The sequence below is a fragment of the Schistocerca americana genome, chromosome 7 (assembly GCF_021461395.2).
Source record: "Schistocerca americana isolate TAMUIC-IGC-003095 chromosome 7, iqSchAmer2.1, whole genome shotgun sequence".
In the NCBI taxonomy this organism is placed as follows: domain Eukaryota; kingdom Metazoa; phylum Arthropoda; class Insecta; order Orthoptera; family Acrididae; genus Schistocerca; species Schistocerca americana.
Genome location: NC_060125.1, coordinates 568873764 through 568888369, shown reverse-complemented (window position 1 = coordinate 568888369; position 14606 = coordinate 568873764). Strand labels below are relative to the sequence as shown.

The 14606-nt window shown below is 46.9% G+C and overlaps 1 protein-coding gene across 1 annotated transcript in view; it reads right to left on the bottom strand.

Annotated features, from left to right (window-relative positions):
* Positions 1-14606, bottom strand: part of LOC124623095 (zinc finger protein basonuclin-2-like) — a 549889-nt gene that overhangs the window by 22447 nt on the left and 512836 nt on the right. The window contains exons 5-6 of the mRNA XM_047148885.1: positions 8253-8366; positions 7957-8087 (exon numbers count right to left, since the gene is read on the bottom strand). Coding sequence (XP_047004841.1) covers positions 7957-8087; positions 8253-8366 — 245 coding nt within the window. The remainder of the gene's footprint in view (positions 1-7956; positions 8088-8252; positions 8367-14606) is intronic.

Sequence of the window (14606 nt, the reverse complement as noted above, 5' to 3'; positions counted from 1 at the left end):
ACACGAGAAATTGTGACAGACGCTGCAAACCGTTTCTTGAACTCCATGTAGCGGCAGTGTATTAATGAAAATGGTTATAAACAATGTATCCCTTCTTCAAACCAACAATTGGTTCAATTGGCTCTGAGCACTATGGGACTTAACATCTGAGGTCATCAGTCCCCTAGAACTTAGAACTAGTTAAACCTAACTAACCTAAGGACATCACACACATCCATGCCCGAGGCAGGATTCGAACCTGCGACCGTAGCGGTCGCGCGGTTCCAGACTGTAGCGCCTATAACCGCTCGGCCACTTCGGCCGGCTTCAAACCAGCACCTCAGTACTAGAAGTAAGAATAAACTTCACAAAAATCGATGACACTTACTGTGGTCCAGGAAGGCGTCCATTACTCAGGAAGACACAATTTCAATAATCTGCCAGAAGACATAAAAAATTTAATTACCAACTCCGTTCACTTTAAACGTTCTGGTAGCCTAAAGAATTTACTGGTGGCCGACTCCTCCTACTACATTACGATTTTTATAGCAGAAGGCCGATGTGGATGAGCGGTTCTAGGCACTTCAGTGTGGAACCGCCCGACCGCTACGGTCGCAGGTTCGAATCCTGCCTCGGGTATGGATATGTGTGATGTCCTAAGTTCGTTAGGTTTAAGTAGTTCTAAGTTCTAGGGGACTGATGACCTCAGATGCTCAGAGCCGTGTGAACCATTTGAACCATTCGATGTAGATCAATAATATCAAATACCACGAATGTTACGTAATGTCTGACTTCCACACATTTCCAGTGCAGTAATGTGATCACTGTAAATGAGAGTCCTAAACAGATTTTCTATTTGTTATTGCGTGGCTATATTAGACTAAAGATTGTCATCCGAAACTTAGTGTGTTGCAAATTTTCATAAGTTTTGGCAAATTTTTGTTACTACTGAAAATATGTTTGAGATTTATTTTTCTTACTTCCCATCCGTAACGAACGTTTCACTTAGTACTGCGGACGGACCATTAACACACATATTTTTATTTTCTTAAATTTCTTTTGTAAACGTGTATTAAGCCCTCTCTTTTTATGACATGTCTACATCTTGGAGGATTTCCTTACTAATTCATCTGTGGAACAATAAACATGTCTCATCGATCTATAAACCGTGACATGAAGATCGACGATTGATAGAAATTACTTGTCAGGAAATAAATATTACTGACAACGGCTTCTGCTGGTGTTACTATGTCGTTTCTCTAAGTACTTCCATAAACAAAAGATTTGTGTCCCCCGATATGGCGGGCAGGTGTGCTGCTAGTGTGACTGATCTTGTCCCGATCGGAAGGTCATCCCTGACGTCGTTTGTGAAAATACTGTATACAAGTTACCATGATAGCTTCCTACGGGGAGAATGTTGCACTCGAACGGATTGTAGAATTTCAATTGAAAGTAAAGCACGAGTAGAGACGTACTGGCGACGTCTGTGGAATAGTAGAGTAAGCATCCATCATGTCACGTAGGACAATCGTGACCAGTAATAGGGTCAGCATCATCACGTACAGCATCATCACGTTAAAGATGAAGAAGAAATCATGACCCCCAGGTTGTGCGTCGGTGTTGTTTATGGGTGAAACTCGGAACTGTTTGTACCCTTGATAATCGCAGACAACATGTTTTGAAGCAACAAGGTAAAATCGAACGCCTCCAATACCGTGTTCCACATGTGCAAAAATGTGGTAGTGGAATGGTGTTCAGGAGTGGCATCACATGCGGTATTATGTGGTTGCTGAGGGCAATCTCACTGCTCTACGGTACGAGCAAGAGATTCTGCAGCCTGTCGCAAACACTTTGGTGACGTTTCATCTGGATGGATGCTAACCAGCTTGCTTATCGTGTTGTTGCCTTGAACACGTTTCTTCAGCATGCTACCATCACCAGGATCGAGTAGTCTGCCTGTCCCAAGGACATGGTTGCAACCGAATATGTGTGGGATCGATTCAAACGACCTGTTTTTGGACTGCACTGCTTAGGCAGAATCCGCTGAAGAGTGGGACAATTTGGACCAGAGCTTGCTTGGTGATCTCATAGATGGTATTCCACGACGGCTTGAAGCCTAAATCCGAACAAGAGGACGTCCCTCTAGACATTAATGCTGCACAGGAGTGCTATGAACCCCCTCTCCCCTCCCCTCCCATTGGGGAACAGACTAATTTTCCACTTTACACAAAATGTTTGCTTTATTTATTTTTTTCTTATTTAGTGATCTGGACACATTGCAAATAAATATATGCCCAAACATCAGAGCCAGTTTTGATTTTATGGGCAATTAATTTGGAAATAAAGAGGTACTTCAAAACATTCGTTATTTTGTATATAAACTCTAAGAAAAAAAAACGTGGAAGCTACGCAAATTGGTAACAAACTGGTATTCATACAGGTATCGACGGAAAATGCAAAACTTTCGCGGCCGTTGGATAAATGTGTGATGTGCAGCGCAATTTCACCGCGCAGCTGGCAACGACAGTAAACAGGGGAAATATCGGTACCAGGGCACAAAGTCTTTGGGAATTTCATTCAGTGTACTCAGTTGGACAGTAACTATGCCTCGCATACATGAGCGTGACAACATAATCGGATGCCAGCATTTGACACAGGACGTGTAGCTGGTCTAAAAGAAGTCGGTTGGAGTATTCGGCGAATCAGTCGACATCAGAGTAGAAGCGATGCCACTATTCGACGATGTTGGCAGGAATGAGTGAACCATGGCTAAACCCAACGTTAAGAAGGAAGTGATCCTCCTAGAGAGACCGAAGGACGCGATGACCGAGCACTCAATTCTCCAGGTTCATCATTTAAATCGATCCGACGTGCAACTGCTGCTTCAGTGACAATGGCTCACAAAAAGGGGGCTGAGCTTCTTGACTTCCGTAAAGCGTTCGATACAGATCCGCAGTGTCGCCTAAAAAAAAAAGGAAGAGCCTACGGAATATCAGACCAGCTGTGTGGCTGGATTGAGAAGCTTTTAGCAAACACAACACAGCACGTTGTTCTCAATGGAGAGGCGTCTACAGACGGTGTGTGGCGGAGGGCACTTTACGTGTCGCTGTCATTACCTCCCTTTCCTGTTCCAGTCGAGTATGGTTCGCGGGAAGAACGACTGCCGGAAAGCCTCCATGCGCGCTCGAATCTCTCTAATTTTACTTTCGTGACTCCTCGGGAGTTATAAGTAGGGGGAAGCAATATATTCGATACCTCACCCAGAAACGCACCCTCTCGAAACCTGGACAGCAAGCTACACCGCGATGCAGAGTCTGCCACTTGAGTTTGCTAAACATCTCCGTAACGCTATCACGGTTACCAAATAAATCTGTGACGAAACGCGCCGCTCTTATTTGCATCTTCTCTATCTCCTCTGCTAACCCGACCTGGTACGGATCCCACACTGATGAGCAATACTCAAGTAGAGGTCGAACGAGTATTTCGTGAGCCACCTCCTTTGTTGATGGATTACATTTTCTAAGGACTCTCCCAATGAATCTCAACCTGGTACCCGCCTTACCAATAATTAGTTTTATATGATAATTCCACTTCCGTACTCATACTCCCAGATACACTCCTGGAAATTGAAATAAGAACACCGTGCATTCATTGTCCCAGGAAGGGGAAACTTTATTGACACATTCCTGGGGTCAGATACATCACATGATCACACTGACAGAACCACAGGCACATAGACACAGGCAACACAGCATGCACAATGTCGGCACTAGTACAGTGTATATCCACCTTTCGCAGCAATGCAGGCTGCTATTCTCCCATGGAGACGATCGTAGAGATGCTGGATGTAGTCCTGTGGAACGGCTTGCCATGCCATTTCCACCTGGCGCCTCAGTTGGACCAGCGTTCGTGCTGGACGTGCAGACCGCGTGAGACGACGCTTCATCCAGTCCCAAACATGCTCATTGGGGGACAGATCCGGAGATCTTGCTGGCCAGGGTAGTTGACTTACACCTTCTAGAGCACGTTGGGTGGCACGGGATACATGCGGACGTGCATTGTCCTGTTGGAACAGCAAGTTCCCTTGCCGGTCTAGGAATGGTAGAACGATGGGTTCGATAATGGTTTGGATGTACCGTGCACTATTCAGTGTCCCCTCGACGATCACCAGTGGTGTACGGCCAGTGTAGGAGATCGCTCCCCACACCATGATGCCGGGTGTTGGCCCTGTGTGCCTCGGTCCTATGCAGTCCTGATTGTGGCGCTCACCTGCACGGCGCCAAACACGCATACGACCATCATTGGCACCAAGGCAGAAGCGACTCTCATCGCTGAAGACGACACGTCTCCATTCGTCCCTCCATTCACGCCTGTCACGACACCACTGGAGGCGGGCTGCACGACGTTGGGGCGTGAGCGGAAGACGGCCTAACGGTGTGCGGGACCGTAGCCCAGCTTCATGGAGACGGTTGCGAATGGTCCTCGCCGATACCCCAGGAGCAACAGTGTCCCTAATTTGCTGGGAAGTGGCGGTGCGGTCCCCTACGGCACTGCGTAGGATCCTACGGTCTTGGCGTGCATCCGTGCGTCGCTGCGGTCCGGTCCCAGGTCGACGGGCACGTGCACCTTCCGCCGACCACTGGCGACAACATCGATGTACTGTGGAGACCTCACGCCCCACGTGTTGAGCAATTCGGCGGTACGTCCACCCGGCCTCCCGCATGCCCACTATACGCCCTCGCTCAAAGTCCGTCAACTGCACATACGGTTCACGTCCACGCTGTCGCGGCATGCTACCAGTGTTAAAGACTGCGATGGAGCTCCGTATGCCACGGTAAACTAGCTGACACTGACGGCGGCGGTGCACAAATGCTGCGCAGCTAGCGCCATTCGACGGCCAACACCGCGGTTCCTGGTGTGTCCGCTGTGCCGTGCGTGTGATCATTGCTTGTACAGCCCTCTCGCAGTGTCCGGAGCAAGTATGGTGGGTCTGACACACCGGTGTCAATGTGTTCTTTTTCCATTTCCAGGAGTGTATTTTACAGAAGTAACTACTACCAGTGTTTGTTCCGCTATCATATAATCATACAATAAAGGATCCTTCTTTCTATGTATTCGCAGTACATTACATTTGTCTATGTTAAGGGTCAGTAGCCACTCGCTTCACCAAGTGCCTATCCGCTTGGTCATCGGTCTCATCGGATTAGGGAAGGATGGGGAAGGAAGTCGGCCGTGCCCTTTCAGAGGAACCATCCCGGCATTTGCCTGGACTGATTTAGGGAAATCACGGAAAACCTAAATCAGGATGGCCGGACGCGGGATTGAACCGTCGTCCTCCCGAATGCGAGTCCAGTGTCTATCCACTGCGCCACTTCGCTCGGTATTTTTTTTTCTAATGCTGCAACTTCTCTGTATACTACAGCATCATCCGCGAAAAGCCGCATGGAACGTCCGACACTAAATACTAGGTCATTTATATATATTGTGAAAAGCAATGGTCCCTTAACACTCCCCTGTGGCACGCCAGAGGTTCCTTTAACGTCTGTGGACGCCTCTCCATTGAGAACAACGTGCTGTGTTCTGTTTGCTAAAAGCTTTTCAATCCAGCCACACAGCTGGTCTGATATTCCGTAGGCTCTTCCTTTTTTATTTAGGTGACAGTGCGGAACTGTATCGAACGCTTTACGGAAGTCAAGGAAAATGGCATCTACCTGAGCCTGTATCTAATATTTTCTGGGTCTCATGAACAAATAAAGCGAGTTGGGTCTCGCACGATCGCTGTTTCCGGAATCCATGTTGGTTCCTACCGAGTAGAGTCTGAGTTTCCAGAAATGACATGATACGCGAGCATAAAACATGTTCTAAAATTCTGCAACAGATCGATGTCAGAGATATAGGCCTATAGTTTTGCGCACTTGCTCGACGACCCATCTTGAAAACTGGGACTACCTGTCCTCTTTTCCAATCATTTGGCACCTTTCGTTCCTCTAGAGAGTTGCGGTACACGGCTGTTAGAAGGGGGGCAAGTTCTTTCGCGTACTATGTGTAGAATCGAATTGGTATCCCGTCAGGTCCAGTGGACGTTCCTCTGTTGAGTGATTTCAGTTGCTTTTCTATTCCTTGGGCACTTATTTCGATGCCAGCCATTTTTCCGTTCGTACGCTAGCAAGTCCATTTGCAATGGTGTCGGGCACATTCGACCTTCAATCTCATCGACTGGAGCGGCATTGTTTTCAGCGATGAGTTCCGCTTATAACTGAGCCCCTATGACCGGCGAAGACGCATCTGGAAACGCCCCGGACAGCGGTGGAATACCAACCTGTCTGTCAGCAGCCATACGGCCCGACAGCCATGAGTGACGTTCCGCCATTTCATTTCATAGCAGGACTCCCTTGGTCGTCATCCGCGCTACCCCTAAAGTACAGTGAAACGTCACCGATATTACACGTTCAGTTTTGTTGCCCTTCATTGCAAGCCATCATGAGATTGCATTTCAGCAAGATAACGGCAGCCCACGTACGTCGAGTGTTCCTACTGCCTCTTTTCGTGCTTGCCAAACCCTACTTTGGCCAGCAAGGTCGCCTAATCTCTCCAGAACTGAGAACGTTTGGAGCATTATGGGCACGGCACTCAAACGACTGCGGAATTCTGACGATATAACAGTGATATCACTCAGGAGGACATCCAACAACTCTATCATTCAAAGCGAAGCCCAATAACTTGAATGAGGACCAGAGGTGGACCAATGCGTTATAGACTTGGTCAGTTTTTGGAGCTCTTTCTCTTGAATAAATCATCCAGTTTTTCTGAAATTGTAATCATTTGTTTTTATGCATATGTACATCGCATCTACCGATTTCCGTCCCATTCGGATAAATTTTTGGAGTGGCGTCATATTTTTTTGTTTGTTTTATATACCGGGTGATCAAAAAGTATAAATTCGAAAACGTAATAAACCAGGGAATAATGTAGATAGAGAGGTAAAAATTGACACACATGCTTGGAATGACATGGGGTTCTATTAGAACAAAAAAAAAACAAAGGTCACAAAATGACCGACAGATGGCGCTGGACAGCAAAACTGCTACCGTGACGGGTGAGACGTACGCCGATATTTTACAGAATCGCATCATCCCCAGCCTGACTGATTAACACCTGCTGGAACGTACGATGTTTATACAGGATGGCGCTCCACCCTACATTGCCAGAAGCGTGAAAGATCTCCTGCGCGCGTCGTTTGGTGATGATCGTGTGCTCAGCCGCCACTTTCGTCATGCTTGGCCTCCCAGGTCCCCAGACCTCAGTCCGTGCGATTATTGGCTTTAAGGTTACCTGAAGTCGCAAGTGTATCGTGATCGACCGACATTTCTAGGGATGTTGAAAGACAACATCCGGCCGGCCGGAGTGGCCGAGCGGTTCTAGGCGCTACAGTCTGGAACCGCGCGACCGCTACGGTCGCAGGTTCAAATCCTGCCTCGGGCATGGATGTGTGTGATGTCCATAGGTTAGTTAGGTGTAAGTAGTTCTAAGTTCTAGGGGACTGATGACCTCAGAAGTTAAGTCCCATAGTGCTCAGAGCCATTTGAACAACATCCGACGCCAATGCCTCACCATAACACCGGACATGCTTTACAGTGCTCTTCACAACATTTTTCGTCGACAACAGCTATTGTTGAGGAATGACGGTGGACATATTGAGCATTTCCTGTGAAGAACATCATCTTTACTTTGTCTTACTTTGTTATGCTAATAATTGCTATTCTGATCAGATGAAGCGCCATCTGTCGGACATTTTTTGAACTTTTGTATTTTTTTGTTTCCAATAAAACCCCATGTCATTCCAAGCATGTGTGTCAATTTGTACCTCTCTATCTACATTATTCCGCGATTTATTCAGTTTTCAAATTTATACTGACTTCTTGATCACCCGGTATGAAAACTGTGTTGCAGTGTCTGGAGAAAATATTCTGGAAATACCTGTTGAGTGGTGAGACGCTCACGGAGCTGGCCCCCGGCGGCGACCTCGGCAGCGGTCCGTTCGAGCTGCTGCTAGAGACCACGGGTGGGGGCGGATGCAGTTGCGGGGGCGGCGGAGGCGGCAGCTTGAGGAAGCTGAACCTGTGCAGCGGCGGCGCGCCGGCGGGGTGGGGTGGCGTCAGCGGCGGCCGCGACGGCGGGCTGGGCCGGCGGGGGCGGCCCGGGGGCCGGCGCTGCGGGGGCGGCGGGGGCGGCGGCGGCGGCGGCGCCGAGGCGGCGGCTGCGGCGGCGGCCAGCAGCTGCAGCGCGATGGCGCGCGTCTCGCCGAAGCGCAGGAACTGGCGCAGCACCAGCGGCTCCTCCTCGGCGCTGCAGATGTGCCAGCGCTCCAGCGTCGCGCCGTGCGTCTCCTGCAAGCAACGTCACTGCTGGGGCACCGCATCGTTCCGGAGAACCCGCGCGAGCGGCGTTCGTTTCCCGCCTGACGCTCTGCACGCGGCCTGCAGGTGGCTCAGTCGCCATCACGCGGGAGGCTCTCGCTGAGTGCGGGGCGACAGGCGTGTGGCCCTGTCACGTGGCTAAGGGAACATGGGTGATGTACAGGGGTTCGACAAAAACATGGAACACGAAAAACACAACACCGTGCCATGCATAATGTTATGGCCTTACCAAACTTCAGTCGTCTGCGGGTAATTGTGGGTTCTTTGCTCTAGGTCGAACTTGATTGGGACTATAACTCATGAAATATCAGTTCACTTTTTTTCCATGGAACGATAAAAAGATTTACTCAACTTTATACAATTCATAGCCACTGGAATGTCCTGGATAATTACAACCGATGCACAAATTTACTAAACTCTTTTCCTGAACTAGTTGAAAAGTATAATTCCATTTAAGACATGTGTTCCACATGAGCACTAAGTAGTCGATGTCGTCTTCTTGATCGGATGTCAAAAACTGGGCAGAGCCTTCCTCTGTTCGGCTATGTATCAGCGAACATGTAATAAGACGAAAGCGAAAAATGAGTGTTCACTCAGTAAGGACATCACCTAATGAAATGTCACTCATTCCTGACAGAGAGCTCGTTTATATTTACGTAACGTCAATTATTACAGAAATTATTTCTATTACTATCATAGGAAAGCCCCACAATTATTTAGAAAACGCGAAAATGATAACTTTCTTTGTATGAAGCATAACGCATACTCTCCGCTAACTTATTCCCAGTTCCGGAACGTCGCGTCTCAACCAACTATACTATACTGTGTAAGAGGTCCGAGCAGATGTAATTTCGATGTATTGCTCATGCGCTGCCTGCGATATGCAAGGTATAAGAGAATCTCTGACCAAAGAGCAGTGTAGACTGCAGTAGGAACTGTGTAGCTGTAGCAGTAAGTTGTTGCTAGTCTGCAGTCTGCTCTGGTCTGGTCTGGTGTATCGTGTTGGCTGGGCCGGTCGCGGTGCAGCGATGTCAGAGCCTGAGTATTATTGTATAAGGTAAAAAGCAGCCTCGTGCATATGTAGTAATGTTATCTCAACTCCTATGTAAATGTTTTAAAAATCTCGTAATAATAATCTTTCTCATAAAAAGTAACTTTTAACAACGATTCATTTCAATTTAAAGAATTTACTAATTTCTCCAATCCATGATCATCTCGATTATTGCAAAAGAAAAATCAGTTGATTCCTTTCATAAATGACAAATCTATCGGCCAGCATTGCACAGGGCTGTGCCAGAAAAATTTATTGTAAGAGCAGATATATATGCGTTATCCGGCGACTTCATTGAGGTAAGAATTTTTCTCTTTTTTATTTAGAATGATCGTTCAGGGCCATGACGCAGCACTGCTGACGTCCAAAATTTACCAGGTTAAATTCACAGTCAAGTATTGAAAAGTTATAAGTGAGGAACAATTTAATTGAGAGGTTTGCTACATTGTATTATTATCAGGTTACGGAATGTGAACCACATAATTATAATTTTTGCTGTTGAGAAGTTTAGGAATTTTTTCTGTTTGAGGTTACACTAAATGTGAATATTATTCTTATTATTTTTTTTTTTTTTAATTTTGTGGGGAGGTTAAAACTGGGCCACAACTACAAGCGACCTTGTATTTCATGTTATACTGTTCTAAAGGCTCTAATCGCCGTCAAAATGTTGTTAGTTGATATTTAATTATAACAAATCCTAACGAGAACAACAGGTTTTCATTGATCTTCAATGCGTCGTTGCCTTAAAACGGCTTACTCTCGTAACAAGGGAGTTATAACGCGAAAATAACTAAATACGAAAATTCTTTAACCATCAATATGAAGCTTCCAGTCGTTTTATTACAACAAATCATACCAACAACGATTCGTTCTTGAGACATTCAATGCGCTGTTGTTTAGATACGACAACGGCCTTGCCGGACTGACAACACCGGTTCCCGTCAGATCACCGAAGTTAAGCTCTGTCGGGCTTGGCTAGCACTTTGATGGGTGACCGTTCGATGTGCCCAGGGCTGTTGTTAAGCGGGCTGCACTCAGCCCTTGTGAGGCAAACTGAGGAGCTACTTGACTGAGAATTAGCGGCTCCGGTCTCGAAAACTGAGAACGGCCCGGAGAGCGGTGTGCTGACCACACGCCCCTCCATATCCTGATCCAGTGACGCTTATAGGCCGCGGATGAGACGGCAGTAGCTCAGTAACGATGGGCCTTCCGAGGCCTCTTCGGACGGAGTTTTGTTTAATTTAGTTGCTGAGAAACAGCATACATTCATAGGGTTTAACATATAACATAAAACGCATCGAATAAGGGCTCTACTGAAAACGACAAATGCAGTAGGGCGTCCTTCTTTCTGCTTGTGACGTAGATAGCGTTCTTTCTTCCTATTGGTTAGATTTAAATGGCACGGCTCTAAAATATCGCTGAAATTATTTTCTGTTTCGCTGGACAAACTGGCTCCTCAACGTGAAACACTAGGAAGTGGCGTCACAAAACTCGTAAAACGCAACGTCAGCATTAGCTAACTCGTGTCGTGTGCCAACGGCTTTAACGGGTGATGTTTTCGGAATTACCGATATGCGGTGTTTCTCGCTCACAGAAGCATCTACCACACGAGCACCAATAATTTGTCCACGTTCGCATTCACATAGCTCCAACATAATGGACTCAAAACTGCAGAGAACTGAGCTCTGACCACGCCTTGCGCATGTGCCGTCCGTGGTCAAACACGTCAGCGCGTGCTGCAGGCATGGGTAGCATCAGCATTTATGTTCTAGCATGCATGTCTCTCATCGGGATACACGTTAATTGCTTCAGCCCGACCACTATACAACGGTTATCAGTCGGAGTCCTAATATTTTGTTGCACACGAACTGGAAAACGGACTACCGAAATTGAATTAAGCGCCCTAGCTACTAAGTGTTTCTCCTTGGCTGACAGGTAACTCAATAATGGATCTATATTTCTCATAAATAACTGAAAGTTTCCTAGAGTAGTTATATAGACTAACAATCACCAGAGAAGTATTCTGCAGTAATGACTCACAAGCACAAGCTTCTAGGTTCTTAGCTGCACAAAAACTATTTGTTTCAAACTTTTAGATTTATGTTCCACTTTTACATATGTCGCAACTCATCCTTTTTCCTATTCACTCCACACAAAAATGATGCTAGTCTATAAGGCCTGATATTTAACTTCTGCACGCTTGTGGTTACATGGTGTTCAGAGAGACATAGAACATCAATCACTTCAGAATTTTCCACATCTTCTAGACATATAAGAAGCTCATCTATCTCGTTTTTCAACCTAGAAATATGTTGATGAAACAAATTAATTTTACTTTCCTAGAAAGTGTTACACATATTATGTTCCTGTTCTGTTATAATGTCTTTCAAAACTGTATGTCTGTAATCTGACTCTGACACTAATCACATGGATTTTATCGTGCGTGCTTGTAGCCCCCTTACATTTTCTGCAAGGTGCTGAGATAATCCGTCGCCCCCATCCTATTCACGTGCAGGCCATTATTTGCGTATCCCCATTTCAAAATTGCAGCACCAGGCACAGCACACACAAGAGACTTCGTTTCAGTTGAAAGCCACGCACTCAGATCCTTGTGTACACGACTGACAGCCGTTTTAACGCAGGTCCCTTCGTGGCACTCTAAAACCTCTACGGACTCGACACGGTTGTGTGCTGCTGCTGCTCCAGTTTCCTCCAGGACACCTCTAATGCTAGAATTCTAAGTTGCCAGCCAGACCCTTTCCTGCTATGGGTACCTGACGCCATCCGTCAAAGTATCTGCACGGGGCTAAGCTTGGCGCCGGGTCTCACGATGCTTGTGACCTGGTGTTCAATACACAGCTACGCCTATAGCATTTGGTCTACACCCCTCCCGTGACTGCTCCCTATTTGCAAGACTCTCTTCTTTCTGCTTGACTTTTCTATTGAATTAGACTCAAAGTTGTTCCTGCAAGTCATGTGTTCTCTACTTTTCTCAAAAACTGGTTTTGACTCTTCTATTTCAGCTAACAAATCAAACTGTATTCTAACCGGTATCTCAGAAGTGATTTCAAAGATTTTCTGCTTTTTTGGGGTCGCATTATGTGGAGCCGACATACGCCGCTGGTGGCCACGGAAGGCTCCGTAACGGCTGTACGATACGTGTATGCCATCCTCCGACCAATAATGGAACCATATCGGCAGCATACTGGCGAGGCATTCGTCTTCATGGACGATAGTTCGCCCCCCCATCGTGAACATCTTGTGAATCACTTCCTTCAGCATAACGGCATCACTCGACTAGAGTGCCCAGCATGTTCGCCAGACATGAAACCTATCGAACATGCGTGGGATAGATTGAAACGGGCTGTTTATGTACGACGTGACCCACCAACCAATCTGAGGTTCAAATGGTTCAAATGGCTCTGAGCACTATGGGACTTAACTGCTGAGGTCATCAGTCCCCTAGAACTTAGAACTACTTAAACCTAACTAACCTAAGGACATCACACACATCCATGCCCGAGGCAGGATTCGAACCTGCGATCGTAGCGGTCGCGCGGTGACAGATTGTAGCGCCTAGAACCGCTCGGCCTCTCCGGCCGGCCCACTCTGAGGGATCTACACCGAATCGCCTTTGGGGCGTGGGGCAATCTGGACCGACAGTGCTTTGATGAAGCATTTGGTAAGAGCTCATTGTAGGGTTAGAGTATGGTGCCGACCTCCCTGAGCCATGGTCCCAAGTTTCCAACAAGTGACTAAGGGACTGTGCAAGCTGGTGGAAAGGACTGGGTTCTCGGATCCGACTGAACCGATCACTGACTGGAAATGGTTACGTTCGGCTTCTTGGAGATCTCCGAATATTTAATCCTCTAAGCATTTTCGAAATGGAGTGTCCCATGTATCTAGCTGCAACTACCATTTCGCGTTCAAAGTCTGCTACTTCCAGTCGTACGGCCATAATCAAATCGGAAACCTTTTCACATGCATCACCTGAATACAAACAACTGCTCCGCCAACGCGTACTCTTTTATACCTCGTGTACGCGCCACTACCACTGTCTGTATTTGTGCATACCACTATTTCCTGACTTTTGTCTCGTGAGTGCAGGTTTTCCGTCATTTTCGTAAATAGCCTAAGGCAAATGTCAGAGCGGTTGCTTCCCTAATCCGACTTGTGCTCCCTCTCTAATGTTCCCGTTGCAAACAGGATGTAAAACAGTTATCTTCTTCCTTTCTTCGTTCCTTGTACTCCTGTTTTGTTGTTTTAGTGATTATCAACACGAGTTGCTAGCGTCTAGTCGGTGTATGAACTGTTAGCGGTACACACATTCCAGTCCAGCGGTGCGACCTCGGAATCTTTCCGAAAATAGTTGTATTAGTAACAGAAAATAGATTATTGGCATTAAAATAGTGAGCAGTTTTGGCGAGACGACCCTTAATTCGACTGATCTCATAGCGTAAAAGATCAGTGGATTAATGCAGCACTGTAAAATGTTAACTTTCAAGGCCGGAAATGTCACAGTTAATAAAAAGTTCCGGGCTATTGTTCCGTGGTCGAATGGATTTCACCTTAAAACCCAACGTTTCGCCCCATCCCATTGCAGCCATGGGGCCAATCGCAACGATTCTGGTAGAACTCTATTACTGGCAGTCACAAGGCTGAGGCCATAGAAATTATAAAACACCCCAGGAAATTCAGTACGAAAGAGGAGGGTAAGAAATTGAATGACATCTGGATTCCTCTGTGGAAAAATCTCTGTTCCAGTCTTCCACTATGGGGTGATAAATGGTTCAGATGGCTCTGAACACTATGGGACTTAACTTCTGAGGTCATCAGTCCCCTAGAACTTAGAACTACTTAAACGTAACTAACCTAAGCACATCACACACATCCATGCCCGAGGCAGGATTCGAACCTGCGACCGTAGCGGTCATGCGGTTCCAGGCTGTAGCGCCTAGAACCGCTCGGCCACACCGGCCGGCCATGGGGTGATAGCAACAGCGAACTACGCCAGTCGACAATGACCACTTCCGATCGCGTATTCAAAACATGTGTCGTCACACGACTGTGTGGAAGCACGCAGAAGCGCAGTTTTGCTGGAGTAGCAGCGAGCCAGGGTGTGAAAATTTCCTCCGAAGACGGGGACGAAACGTTGGGTT